Genomic DNA, 12,516 nt, shown 5'->3' on the forward strand with positions numbered 1-12,516 from the left:
TGTGCAGGTTGCTGTTGTGGCGACTTTGACCTCGCTGTCATGATGACAATGAAAGTTCGTGCAGCACAGTTGATGGATTGACTGCGAAGAAAAGTCCGCGCGCTTTTCCGCGAGGCTTTCCTGCTTCGTAACGACACCTTCGTTTCAAATCAGTACCCGTCCGCGATCAATGGCCTTCAAGCCTCGAATCAAAATTGTTGGCCGCGGTGACTTCGGGCCTGGCGTGGCGGGAGCTGATTGGAATTGAATTGCCCGGTCTTTGGTGACTACGGCAAGGCAATGGCGGCGAAGATTACTCCACTGCGGCCCCAGTAATCTGCAGCTGGTCTGTAGCCATGTCCACATCGGTATCCGAGCGCAGGATACCGCGGGAATATCCACGGCCGATTGCTCAGCGTCACCACACGTGAGACTTTCGTGTCCATTGCGTCAATGCGGTGCAGGATAGCTCTTGAAGCTGCCATCATGGGCCTCAAGTATCCAAGGCGATGGATGCGGTTTTGGAAATTACAGCATGCTCTAAATCGGTGTGGTGCACACATCGTGCAAACGCCTACTGAAAGTTTCCGCTATGGCGCTGCAGATCCATCGCTCGCGGGAGTGCGAGCTCACGCGCGTGTGGGAGGCCAACACGTCCAGCTTCGAGACCTTGCAACAGCAGGTGCAATGGGGAAAGGTGGACGCTTCCGTCGTCACCGTCTCGAACGGGGTCATTGAATTGCACACGGACGCTTCAGAGGACACAAAGCTGGAGTTTTCAGTCGCCGTGGGAGGGAACCACACGCTACACCGACTCTTATTCAGGACACAGCTACCGCAGGTGGACACTTTTGTCCTCCAATGGCCATTTCGGGGACTATATCTAGACAATTGACATGTTTTGCGATGACACATTTTGCAGAATGGACAAGCGACGTTGAAGGTGGTGCAAAGTGGCCTCACGATGGTCTATGGCTCTTCGCCTGCAGACGCAGCGAGCAACGAGGTCTTTGTGGGCTCGTCGCAGAACACGTCGGTCGCTGCGGAGCTGCCGTGCGCCTCGGTACGTCTGTTGCAGTGGATGAGGAGAGACGGCGGGATACCTAAATATTGTGTTTTTGTTGTTGTAGGATGCGACCGACACTTTCCACGATGTGAGATTTGAGTGGGACGACAAGTGGCTGCGCTGGTATGTGGATGAGGTGCTGCTGCTGGAGGAGTTTATCCAAGGTGCTGGTTTAGAGAAGAGTGAGGGAGACAGCCAAGTCGTTGTGGAGTTGAGTGTGGGGGCGAGTGGTGGTGATGCCAAGCTGGCTGTGGAAAGGATTGTGTTGGGCTCGGGCGATTCGGCGGATCCATTGTGTGCTCCCCGGTATTCGAGCTCCAGCAACTGTCGACCCCAGGAGTGTACGTTCGTGGCCACTGTTTTAATTATTGTCGATTGTAACCTCGATGATGTTGTTGCTTGCTTGTCAGCATTTGCACCGCGGCTGGGCTCCATCCAGGGATCACTGACGGTCGATGAAGTGGAGGCATACATCGATGAAGTAACCTCGGCATTTCCTCTCATCTCGAAGGTGGAGGAGCTTGGGCGATCAGTGGAAAACCGCCCGCTGCGTGCACTTTGTCTGGGAGCCTGCTATGCCCCCGAGGACCAGTACGTTCCGCAAGCGCTCTTCACAGGCCTACACCACGCACGCGAGGTAATCTCTTGACAATTTGTGCATTTCTTGCTTGTTCCAACTCGACTTCTGCAAGCTAACATATCGGCGTTGTCAAACTTTGTCTAGCCAATTTCCATGATGGTACGTCGATCGATATGTAGTGCGATGTAGGCACTTGTGGTAATAATTTGCTAACATTGTCTGTAACATTCAGAACCTTGTGTACACCATCGATATATTGACTAACGACTATCGCAACGGTGATCTAGCAGCGCTTGAGCTACTGTCCTCGCGCCAACTCTGGTTCATGCTGGTCGTAAATCCAGACGGCTACGCCCACAACGAAATGCTGCGAGTATGGGAGCACAATGAGATGGGCCAGCGCAAAAGTGCAGCACCGACTTGTGACAAGAGTCCTCGTGACGCAGGGGTGGACTTGAACCGCAACTACGACGTCTGCTTCGCTCGTGACAGTAAGGGGAGCAGCAACGACCCATGCGGCGATGACTACAATGGTCCTAGCGCTTTCTCCGAACCAGAAACGCAAGCAGTTCGTGATCTGGTGGAGCGTAATACGTCCGACTTCAGCGTGGCACTCAACTACCACTCGTACGGCAAGTATTTTAACCTGCCATTCGCTTGCAAGGACGAGGGAGAGCCCACCGAGCCGAACAACTCGATGTTCATGGCGTTGGCGCGCGAGATGGTGCACTTCAACGGATTCGACTACGGACAGTCCTGGAAGGAGAGCAACTTGTACACTGTAAACGGCGAGACAAGCGATTGGATGTGGCAGGCGCACGGCATTTTTGCCATGTCGCCTGAGGTCGGTCCCTCGTTTGATGCGAAAGCCTCCCCCGGGTTCTGGCCATCCCGTGATGATACCCCTCTGCTCTCAGCAGAGCTTCACTACTCAAACCTGCACATAGCGCGCATGGCAGGTCCCAAATATTCGCTGGCCGTGAAGGGTGTGCAGCTGGGTGCTATCGATGACAGCGGCTCAACCTCTTCGTTTGTTTCTGTAGATGTATCGGTGTCAAACAACGGCTTACGTCCAGCTTCGGCAGAACTGCTTGGGTCTATGTTCGTGAATGGAACAAGCGCCAGTGACCCTATAGCGCTTGAGCTCGAGGCACAACCGGAGGGCTCTGGGTTGGCTACAAGTGAAGGAGTCAACACCCTACTCATTCCTCATTACGGGGGTGATTTCCATCAGTCCATGAAGGAGATTCAGGAGCTGTATTTAGTTATCAGGGATGCTTGGAGTTGTCATCTCTTCCGTGTCGGTAAGTTGTGGAGAGATACCGTGGATTGGGCTTCTAGACTCGAGCTAACGCTGGTGACGTTCATGTTTGCGTGGGAACTTAGCTATTCACTTCCATACGGCTGCTGAGAAAACAAATCACCCGGACTTCCAAACTTGGTCGGCACTCCCGCTGCCTCGCTGTGGGACTTGTGAGCAGTTTGGTGCCGCGGCAAGTGTAGCGGATGGGGTCAACGGCTCAATCGTATGTTCCGACATTGAAGATGTGTCATTCCTGGAATCCATTCGGACTCGGAACGTCGTTGCCCCGACGACAACTAGAGTGGGAGGAAGTATTGTCGGTGCTCGTCCTGGCCTTACGGGCTCTCCGGGTACCGCTGCAGCTCCAAATGTTACTGCCATCGCCACCACCACCCTCGCGAGTGCCAACACTACTTCCAGTGGCAGTGCGCCAGCTGAAACTGCTAGCAACCAGCAATCCTCTGTCTCATCAATCTTGCCATCGTCCGTGTCGTGGTCAGGCCCAGTCGCGATGGCATCACTTGCAGCATTCGTACTGCTCGTGGTTGCTGCCATCTTCTTTCGTCGCCGTCGCCGACGAAGCAAAAAGAAACCTGCGAGAGCAAAGGCAGCTTCAGGGGTGCAAAAGAGGCGAAGCAACGTGCAGTACTCGCGCATTGATGAAGATGCTGAGAACTCCCACTCCCCAGCGGCGCGAGGCAAGCAGCTCAACTACGACGACGCAGACGAAGAGATTGATCTGCTGGATGCCGAATGTGGCGAACGGAGTGCAACTGCTGGTGATGAGGACATCGGTGTGATATCAAAGGATCGGCCACAAGCTCCTCCTCGTCGAACATCAAGGCCGTTGCGCTCGTCGAGAGAAGAGATCGTGTAATTGCTCCACATACAACGTGAGTACAAGGTGTTTTCATCGTGCAATGGTTTGTTTGTAGTCTTGACCAACGAATCTTATTCCTCTTTTTTTTCTGCTTATTTTGTCTTATTTCCGGTCAGATCAACGAGGAAGACATCGTATAATCTGGAGGACTGAGGTTGAAGACGAAGACAACACCTGCTGTTTATGATTTTTGCTTCAAGGCTGTTGTGGATATCTAAAACATCGCGAAACGGGTAGGTAGAGGCAACAAGATGGTGGTCTAGTATGAATCTACTAAGGGACGGAGGAAAAGCAGCTGGAAGATTGACACAAGCGGTGGGGGAGAATCACACCGGCCTCGGACAAGTTGCCTCAATCAAGAACTATCGTGAAGATAGCGCAAGTATGGCTTCCAATCCCTCAGATTTCAATCTACCAGCTCAACAGCACAACTTCACTCAGCGCACAGCCTTCAACTTCGCGTCCAACAGCCCCGCAGCAGCTCAAGCCAATCAACAGGCATCACCATGAGACCGGTCAGCCGCTATCTCGCTTTGCTGCTCGCAGCTCTTTCGGTCTCGACGTCCAGTGCAGGATCCGATGCCTGCCAGTCCGGTCTGGTTGGTTCATACGCGAGCGCTGTCGTGGCGTATCCGAATCTCAAGGACCAGATCGAGCTCGTGGCCAAGCAGCAAGTTGCTCAATGGTACACCGATCGCGTGTCCGACTCGGCTGCTCTGGCAAAGTCCATCGTGCTTCCGAAATGCAATGCTGAGAGTCAAGACTCCAGCCCGCCAACAATTGTCGTGTATGGACTACCGCAGAAGGACTGCGCCCATGGATTCTCAAGCGCTGGGTCCAACGCTGACACCAACGCCTACCGCGCTTTCTTGCAGCAACTCGTAGACTCAGTCGGTGATCGGCAGGTCGTGTACATCCTGGAGCCTGACGCGATCGGTCTTCTGGCCGATGAAGGTAGCTGTGGCCATGCCAAAGGCTACGCTGAGAACCTCGGCGTCGCAATGGATATCCTCTCCCAGAACGCCAACGCCGAGATTTACTTGGATGTGGGCTACTGGACGCTCTCAACGGACGAGCAGGCTGCAGCCGTCGCGAAGGTCGTGAACACTGTCGATCCGGATTGCAGGTGCAAGGGGATATCGCTCAACACGTCCAACTACCGATCGAATGCAGAGATGGCTGCAACATGCGAGCGGTTCGTGAAGGCGAGCGGCAAGAACTACAAGTGTATCGTAGACACCTCCAGGAACATGGTCGACCCGACGAGTACAGAATGGTGCAACTCCAACTGGGCCGGCATCGGCGAGCTCCCCACTACTAACACCGGCTCCAACTACGTTAGCCGCTACGTGTGGGTCAAGCCTCCGGGTGAGAGCGATGGCCAGTGCACAGGTGAAGCTGACCAGGCACTTCGAGGACCGAATGCGGGCGACTTCTTCCCGGACCACTTTGTCCAGCTTTGGGACAACGGCGTTTTCGTCAAGAAGCTCGGGATGGCCCCAATCAACGCAGCCGCCAACACTACAACCAACTCGACTGCTGCACCAACTTCGACACCAACGCCGACACCAACGCCGTCTGCCACGAAGGTCGTCACCCAGAACATCGAAATTACGTCGTTGGCGGCGCTAGACCTCGCGGATGACACGTTTGGCCAAGTGCACTCGGGTGACGACTGGTCCTCCAGCTACGAGGACACCCCAAGTACCGCGACCCCAACTACCATGGCTCCGACGACCATGGCCCCAACAACCCCTCGGCCGACCTCTGCCTCTCCGAAGGATGTCGACGTGGAGCCTCCGCACACGATGGTGGTGGTAGATGTTACCTCTGACGAGTATTCCATCGTCGACTCGGACGATGCCGACTTCACCAGCGAGGACGAAGATGCAGGCGTCGATTCTGTGAATCGCATCCGCGAGCACAAGGCGTGCGAGTAAGTAGAACCATTCCAGCCGAAGCGTAACTTGTCTTCAGCACCAGCACGTCTACAGGAATTGTAACTAAGCTAAAAATGTAGTCTTCCATACGACTTGAGAAGTTGCAAGCACGGCAAAGATAGTTTGTAGCCCGGGATTGTGCAGCAGCCGAAACGAATTCCGACGCGCCACTCGCCGTTGAAGCTACCAGCTAGCCAAGACATCGCCAACCTCTTTCGAAGACCTGAGCACAACCATGCAGCGCGACGAGTGCATCTACAACTTGATCCCGAAAGTGTACGTGGAGCCTGTCAAGCCCGAGCGATACCGTTCCAAGTTCGACCCTCAAGTGCAGCCAACAGGAAGTACCTTCGGCGTGCGCGGGTCGACCAAGTTGGAGGGTGCAAACCTGGGAGCGGCTCAGAAAGTCGGAAAACCTGCTAGCGCTCGAGGTTTCGGTCGTCTACCTGCTCAACCTGACCCCAAGTCTTTCGTTCGAAAGGGGGAGCGGAGTTCCTCCGCCGTTGTCTCCAAAAAGCGTGAGTGCCAATCAACTCTTCGCCAGTGAAAGGGAAGTAGACTTACCTTGTTATTCGTGCTGTCAGCGGGCAAGTTCAACTACTCCGGACCGACGAGAGCGCCTGTAGTGAAGAGAGACGACAAGCCTATCATGGGGCTCAAGTCGGCCAAGAACTTTGTCACCGCCAACGCCGTCGAGACGATCCTCGCTGTGCCAGGCAATCGAGCACGCGCGAAGAACGAGCCCCCGCAGTACATGAAGAAGGAGGACTACGGCCAGGTGCCGCGGTACTTGAGCCAAGTGAAGGATGAGATCGAGCGTGAGAACTCCATGATCGAGGAGTTCGTGCGGCAAAATCACAACTTGATGGAGGAAGACAGTCGCGACCGCGTGGAGCCCATGGACGAGAGTGAGCGGTTGGCACTCGTCGACGCGCTCAAGTCTAAGTGGGATCACGTGAACGCCAAATATCAGAAGCTGTGCCACAACGTCGTCTTCGACACGCTGGGCAAGGTGCGGCGAAAAGAGACCTTCGAGAAAGAACTCACACAGCTGGAGAAAGACATCCAGCTCCTCGAGAAGGGCCACGTCGTCGTCAGCCAGAACAACGACCGCTACTGAGTACTCTGCTCCATCCACGACGTCTCACAGCACAAAATGCTAGCTCGTGACGACGATCAGTTCAGCCAGTCCCATAGCCTTCCCTAGTCCCACTTGACACAACAATATATTGCTCTAAGCACTCTACACTCGCGTTCGAAGCTGTGAGGGCATCCCCACCGCAAGCTTCTCCGCCTCATTTACAGCCTCCTGGATGCGGTACACGAGCGACCGCAACTCCTCCACCGAGCACGAGAACGCCACCGTCTGGAGCCCCGAGTCGGCAGCACTAGGCGACTGCAGCTTCAACTGCACGAAGTACAGTGGCTCGTGGACACTACCAGCACTGCTCGAGCGAAGCACGTAGTCCAGCCTCCAGGACACGTCCACCACGTGAGCAAAGTCAAAACCTGCTCAGTAGCAAACGCACACAACACAGTTAGACCCCAGCAAAATCATAAAATAAATGTATCAGCGGTGAACGAACTCGTATTTTCGAGCACGAGCTCCACACTCGGCACGACGGCAGCCAACACCGGCAGGAGTTTCACCTGGAGCTCTTCGTCCTCGACGCCAAGAGCGTAGAGCTGCTGTCTACATACACAATAGTTTTGATTTTAGTATAAAGTTTAAGAATCTCGACGATATCTTTGTCATCTTTGCAGCTCTCACCGCCGTTCTGCCGGCGTCCGAGCCCCAGCGTCTTGAGCACAAGTCGCCACGATGGCGCACATGGCCGCGAAGGTCTCGTTGTCGCTATGATCGTTTTGGCTCAGGGAGGAATGGAGGAGGCCCCCGGTCATCTCTGACGCCGCAGCGCTCGCTAGTGACTCCAGAGATGCGGCAGATAGACCGGAAAGTAGAACGAGGGCGCGGTGGGGCACCACGCGCGCGTCGCCGTCGAGGAAGGTGGCTGCATCGTCCGCGAATCCGCCGGCCATTTCGATGGAGCACTTTGTAGAAATTGAACCCGGTAATTAATATGTTGGTATTAATCGTTTTGATATTGCATTAATGCTTGAAATGGCTGAAGTCGATTTTATTCATTTGAGAATTTGCAGTGGGGAATACATGGCAGTGCGTAAAGTGTGGTCTCTGCTCGCGGGTACCAGGTCCGCCACCGTGCTTTCTGATGGCGTCCACGATCTGGAGGATCCCCTCCGTAAGATTCACAAGGAGTTTGACCACACTCGAGTGAAATTCTGCAAGCCCATATAGGAGCAAATTACTAGCTACTACCGTTCGCTGGCCCATCCATCCCGGCGACTGCGTGATTCAACGGTCAAAGACAACGTTTGCCTATTGCCCTGCGCGATGCGATCTGTGGTGCATGGCACAACTGGTGCGGCTCAACGAACAGCAAAATGTACGAATATGAAGTGCCTCTGCGTCGGTGACTGCAGTCAAGGCACGAACCCGCCGTGCTCGCAGTCTGCGATGTCAAGTCGACCACCCCACAGCCGCTGAGCCGGAAGTCTACAAATTGACTGACGCACAGTCACCTGCTGAGCGTACACACACCCTGGTAAGACGGTGAGATGGCGTCTCTAGTTGAGATGGTGCAACTGAAGACAACAACTCGAACCAAGCAGGTATACCAGCAGCAACGATGGAATGGCAAAACTGGGATGAAGAGGAAACACATCTAGCTTTCTATTGGATTCACACTCGGGACGACACATTCACGTCGATGGACACATGTACACAGCTCTCGCATACCCACTTGTGCGAGCGCTCACACTGAGACGGAGCAGAGTGAAAGTCTCAGTTGGCTCCGTTTGCATTGCCGCGATCGCTGGCGGCTTACGCGTAGGAGACGGTGCTGGTGGAGTACTGGCAGAGCGACCCCGAGGGACCGGCGCCCAGCTTCTTGGGCTCGCCAGACGTGGAGCCCTGCGACCACGCGCACACGTCCACCTTCTTGCCCTTGATCTTGATGTTCTCGAGCGTGGCCTGGTCGCCCCAGTTCTTGTTCACCGTCACGAGGCTCACCTTGCCGTTCACGGCGTACACGTTCTTGAGGCTCACCTTGCGCGCCTTGCCGCCGCACGTGCCGCACGAGCGGTAGAGCTTGCCGAAGTCCTGCGCGTAGAAGCCCTCGATGGAGACGGAGCCCAGGCCGTTGTGCTGGATGACCTTGTCGTCGGCCGAGCGCGCGCCGCCGCCGATCACCTTGGTCACGCTGCTGGCCGAGCCGCCCTTGATGCTCAGCGCGTCCTCGCACACGTCCTCCCACCACACGTTCTGGATCGTGCAGCCGCTCTGCTCGCAGTGCACGCCCTCCATTTGGTCCTTGCCGATGATCACGTTCTTGAGCGTGGCACCGGGCTCCACCATGAACACGGCCGTCTGCCACCCGCTCTCCTTCTGGCCGCCGCACTTGACGTTCGACCGCGCGTACGTCTTCATGCCGCCGTCGAACGTCTGGCCCTTCTTGACCGTGTACGGCTCCTTGTAGTAGACCGTTCCCTTGCTGGCGGGCCACGACCCGTCGGGCATGGCGGCCGCCTCCGAGCGCATGGAGGCGCCCGACGCGACGGCGGACACGGCGGCGAGCGCGACGGTGAAGACGGAGAAGGCGTTGACCATGGTTGGTAGTGGTTAGCGGTCGGTTGGTTAGTCGAGTGGTTGGTGGTTCGTTTGCCGTGGAGAGCGCGAATTGAAGAATGAGGTGGGGGGTGCGCGGACTTTCGCGACGCTGCCAGCGCTCTCGTTGGAGAGGTGCCACTGAGGCGAGTCGCAACCAGCAGTCTACCTGTCAGCTACCGTAACACAGGGTGCTTGCTCGGCACATTGCCATCAGCTCAAATCCTGTCGTTGAGATCCGTTGCCGTTGACGCCTGCTCCGAGGTGCCAGATGCACGTGTAGCAGCAGCAGAGAGAGGGTACACGTAGCTCGCTGCATGTATCTATTATCCATAGACGGGATGGATAGATGACCACCGCGTTCGTCCGCCACATGGATCGACCAAACTAAATTGCCTCATGTCCAGCTGTGCCGTCCGTCCATACGAGAAGGCGACCCAGCCCTCCCGCGACAGCAAGACAGCAAGACAGCAAGACAGCAAGACAGCAAGACAGCGAGATTCTTGACTTTGAGGCCGTCAAATTGAGTTCCACACTACAACAGTTCCTGTGCTGCACTCTTTACTGCAAGTTACTCTCGTTACAAGTTCCCCGATGTGGCCGATGCAATGCACGCGCCGTTGCAAGATATCGTCTGTCGAGACGATCTGCCGCGATGTGCACCGGGTGGCGACTACAGCAACGCCGCTGTCAAAACAGCAAAAAGAACGGACAGCGGAACCACCGTCGCTCGATCGCCGATCGCCGATCACCGATCACCGAGTCCTGAGTCAGTATGCATCTACGACCCGCTTCGGTTCGTTTCCACGCGCGTCGGGCTGAGCGACTGCAGTGGCAGCAGCTGGCTTATAGACGCGACCAAGTGTGTGGATGCTTGGGTATGAATTGGATGACTGCGAGCGCGCTGCGAGGTTGGTTGACTGAGCAGCGAGTCTTGTTTGATCCCTTCTTGTCGATTTAACGAACTACGGATGCTACGGGTGTATGCTACTGTGGGCGTTAAAGCATTCCTCGCGCCTAGTACGCAAGGATCAACCGAACGAACTTGACTGCAAAATCCTAAATCGGAGGCTGCTTTGACTAATCTGCGGTGGTCGAGCGACTAAAAAGTACTAAACGATACAGTGTTGCCATTTTGGAACGACGAGCGACGCGGAAAAGGCAACCTGTCTTCAAGCCTCGCGACCTAGCAGTAACAGCCATCGGGTCCTCGCGAAAGGGTCGTGTTGCCCGGGGCGACTTGGGACGAGCGTGGCAAGCAACCAACCGACACCGACGCGAAATCACACACTTGCGTCCGTCGAACAAGCAGTCGGTGTCGACCGTCATCCGTAGTGATCTGATCGTCTGTGCATTCCTTGACAATAACGCACAGTCAGTCCGCTCACCACCCAGGCGGTCCAAAGCCAGCCTGTTAGAAAACCAGCGGTCTATAACAGCGCGGCTGAAAATTTTGCCGGCATGCGCTGGGTCCGCGGAGTGCTTTCGGCCTCCCTTCTGTCTGACTACGGATGCATATCTAGACTCCGTACACAATCAAGACAGGCCTCTATCAAGAGTACCGGCCAGCTGAGACCCGCATCTTGCTCGGTCGATCCGGCATTTTGCCACCAGTTGAATGGAAGTCGGTGTCCATCTGTGGTGCACGGCGCAACTGGTGCGGCTCAACGAACAGCAAAATGTACGAATATGAAGTGCCTCTGCGTCGGTGACTGCAGTCAAGGCACGAACCCGCCGTGCTCGCAGTCTGCGATGTCAAGTCGACCACCCCACAGCCGCTGAGCCGGAAGTCTGAAAATTGACTGACGCACAGTGCCACCTGCTGAGCGTACACACACACCCTGGTAAGACGGTGAGATGGCGTCTCTAGTTGAGATGGTGCAACTGAAGACAACAACTCGAACCAAGCAGGTGTACCAGCAGCAACGATGGAATGGCAAAACTGGGATGAAGAGGAAACACATCTAGCTTTCTATTGGATTCACACTCGGGACGACACATTCACGTCGATGGACACATGTACACAGCTCTCGCATACCCACTTGTGCGAGCGCTCACACTGAGACGGAGCAGAGTGAAAGTCTCAGTTGGCTCCGTTTGCATTGCCGCGATCGCTGGCGGCTTACGCGTAGGAGACGGTGCTGGTGGAGTACTGGCAGAGCGACCCCGAGGGACCGGCGCCCAGCTTCTTGGGCTCGCCAGACGTGGAGCCCTGCGACCACGCGCACACGTCCACCTTCTTGCCCTTGATCTTGATGTTCTCGAGCGTGGCCTGGTCGCCCCAGTTCTTGTTCACCGTCACGAGGCTCACCTTGCCGTTCACGGCGTACACGTTCTTGAGGCTCACCTTGCGCGCCTTGCCGCCGCACGTGCCGCACGAGCGGTAGAGCTTGCCGAAGTCCTGCGCGTAGAAGCCCTCGATGGAGACGGAGCCCAGGCCGTTGTGCTGGATGACCTTGTCGTCGGCCGAGCGCGCGCCGCCGCCGATCACCTTGGTCACGCTGCTGGCCGAGCCGCCCTTGATGCTCAGCGCGTCCTCGCACACGTCCTCCCACCACACGTTCTGGATCGTGCAGCCGCTCTGCTCGCAGTGCACGCCCTCCATTTGGTCCTTGCCGATGATCACGTTCTTGAGCGTGGCACCGGGCTCCACCATGAACACGGCCGTCTGCCACCCGCTCTCCTTCTGGCCGCCGCACTTGACGTTCGACCGCGCGTACGTCTTCATGCCGCCGTCGAACGTCTGGCCCTTCTTGACCGTGTACGGCTCCTTGTAGTAGACCGTTCCCTTGCTGGCGGGCCACGACCCGTCGGGCATGGCGGCCGCCTCCGAGCGCATGGAGGCGCCCGACGCGACGGCGGACACGGCGGCGAGCGCGACGGTGAAGACGGAGAAGGCGTTGACCATGGTTGGTAGTGGTTAGCGGTCGGTTGGTTAGTCGAGTGGTTGGTGGTTCGTTTGCCGTGGAGAGCGCGAATTGAAGAATGAGGTGGGGGGTGCGCGGACTTTCGCGACGCTGCCAGCGCTCTCGTTGGAGAGGTGCCACTGAGGCGAGTCGCAACCAGCAGTCTACCTGTCAGCT

At 56.3% G+C, this 12,516-nt stretch overlaps 6 protein-coding genes across 6 annotated transcripts; 3 read left to right on the top strand and 3 right to left on the bottom strand.

The window, feature by feature from the left end:
• Positions 1 to 571: 571 nt before the first annotated feature.
• On the top strand, positions 572 to 3,948 carry KRP23_12205 (Carboxypeptidase T; the record flags this gene model as incomplete). The annotated part of the gene is made up of 9 exons (XM_067882794.1): positions 572 to 820; positions 902 to 1,042; positions 1,110 to 1,386; positions 1,456 to 1,682; positions 1,770 to 1,784; positions 1,858 to 2,929; positions 3,012 to 3,683; positions 3,772 to 3,821; positions 3,925 to 3,948. 9 exons carry the CDS (start codon positions 572 to 574, stop codon positions 3,946 to 3,948), a joined length of 2,727 nt encoding a protein of 908 aa, XP_067739813.1.
• A 366-nt stretch (positions 3,949 to 4,314) lies between these two features.
• Positions 4,315 to 5,748, top strand: KRP23_12206 (Endoglucanase A; the record flags this gene model as incomplete). Its single annotated transcript, XM_067882795.1, has 1 exon — positions 4,315 to 5,748. One exon carries the CDS (start codon positions 4,315 to 4,317, stop codon positions 5,746 to 5,748), a length of 1,434 nt encoding a protein of 477 aa, XP_067739814.1.
• A 235-nt stretch (positions 5,749 to 5,983) lies between these two features.
• KRP23_12207 (Enkurin) lies at positions 5,984 to 6,868 on the top strand (the record flags this gene model as incomplete). Its single annotated transcript, XM_067882796.1, has 2 exons — positions 5,984 to 6,266; positions 6,333 to 6,868. 2 exons carry the CDS (start codon positions 5,984 to 5,986, stop codon positions 6,866 to 6,868), a joined length of 819 nt encoding a protein of 272 aa, XP_067739815.1.
• Positions 6,869 to 6,991: 123 nt separating this feature from the next.
• KRP23_12208 (COMM domain-containing protein 3) lies at positions 6,992 to 7,788 on the bottom strand (the record flags this gene model as incomplete). Its single annotated transcript, XM_067882797.1, has 3 exons — positions 6,992 to 7,257; positions 7,335 to 7,441; positions 7,520 to 7,788. The coding sequence occupies 3 exons, from the start codon at positions 7,786 to 7,788 to the stop codon at positions 6,992 to 6,994; spliced, it is 642 nt and encodes a 213-aa protein (XP_067739816.1).
• An 862-nt stretch (positions 7,789 to 8,650) lies between these two features.
• KRP23_12209 (putative pectate lyase D) lies at positions 8,651 to 9,367 on the bottom strand (the record flags this gene model as incomplete). The annotated part of the gene is made up of 1 exon (XM_067882798.1): positions 8,651 to 9,367. The coding sequence occupies one exon, from the start codon at positions 9,365 to 9,367 to the stop codon at positions 8,651 to 8,653; it is 717 nt and encodes a 238-aa protein (XP_067739817.1).
• A 2,188-nt stretch (positions 9,368 to 11,555) lies between these two features.
• Positions 11,556 to 12,272, bottom strand: KRP23_12210 (putative pectate lyase D; the record flags this gene model as incomplete). The annotated part of the gene is made up of 1 exon (XM_067882800.1): positions 11,556 to 12,272. The coding sequence occupies one exon, from the start codon at positions 12,270 to 12,272 to the stop codon at positions 11,556 to 11,558; it is 717 nt and encodes a 238-aa protein (XP_067739818.1).
• Positions 12,273 to 12,516: the final 244 nt, after the last annotated feature.

The sequence above is a fragment of the Phytophthora ramorum genome (genome assembly GCF_020800215.1).
Source record: "Phytophthora ramorum isolate Pr-102 chromosome Unknown Phyram_PR-102_s0014, whole genome shotgun sequence".
In the NCBI taxonomy this organism is placed as follows: Eukaryota; Oomycota; class Peronosporomycetes; order Peronosporales; family Peronosporaceae; genus Phytophthora; species Phytophthora ramorum.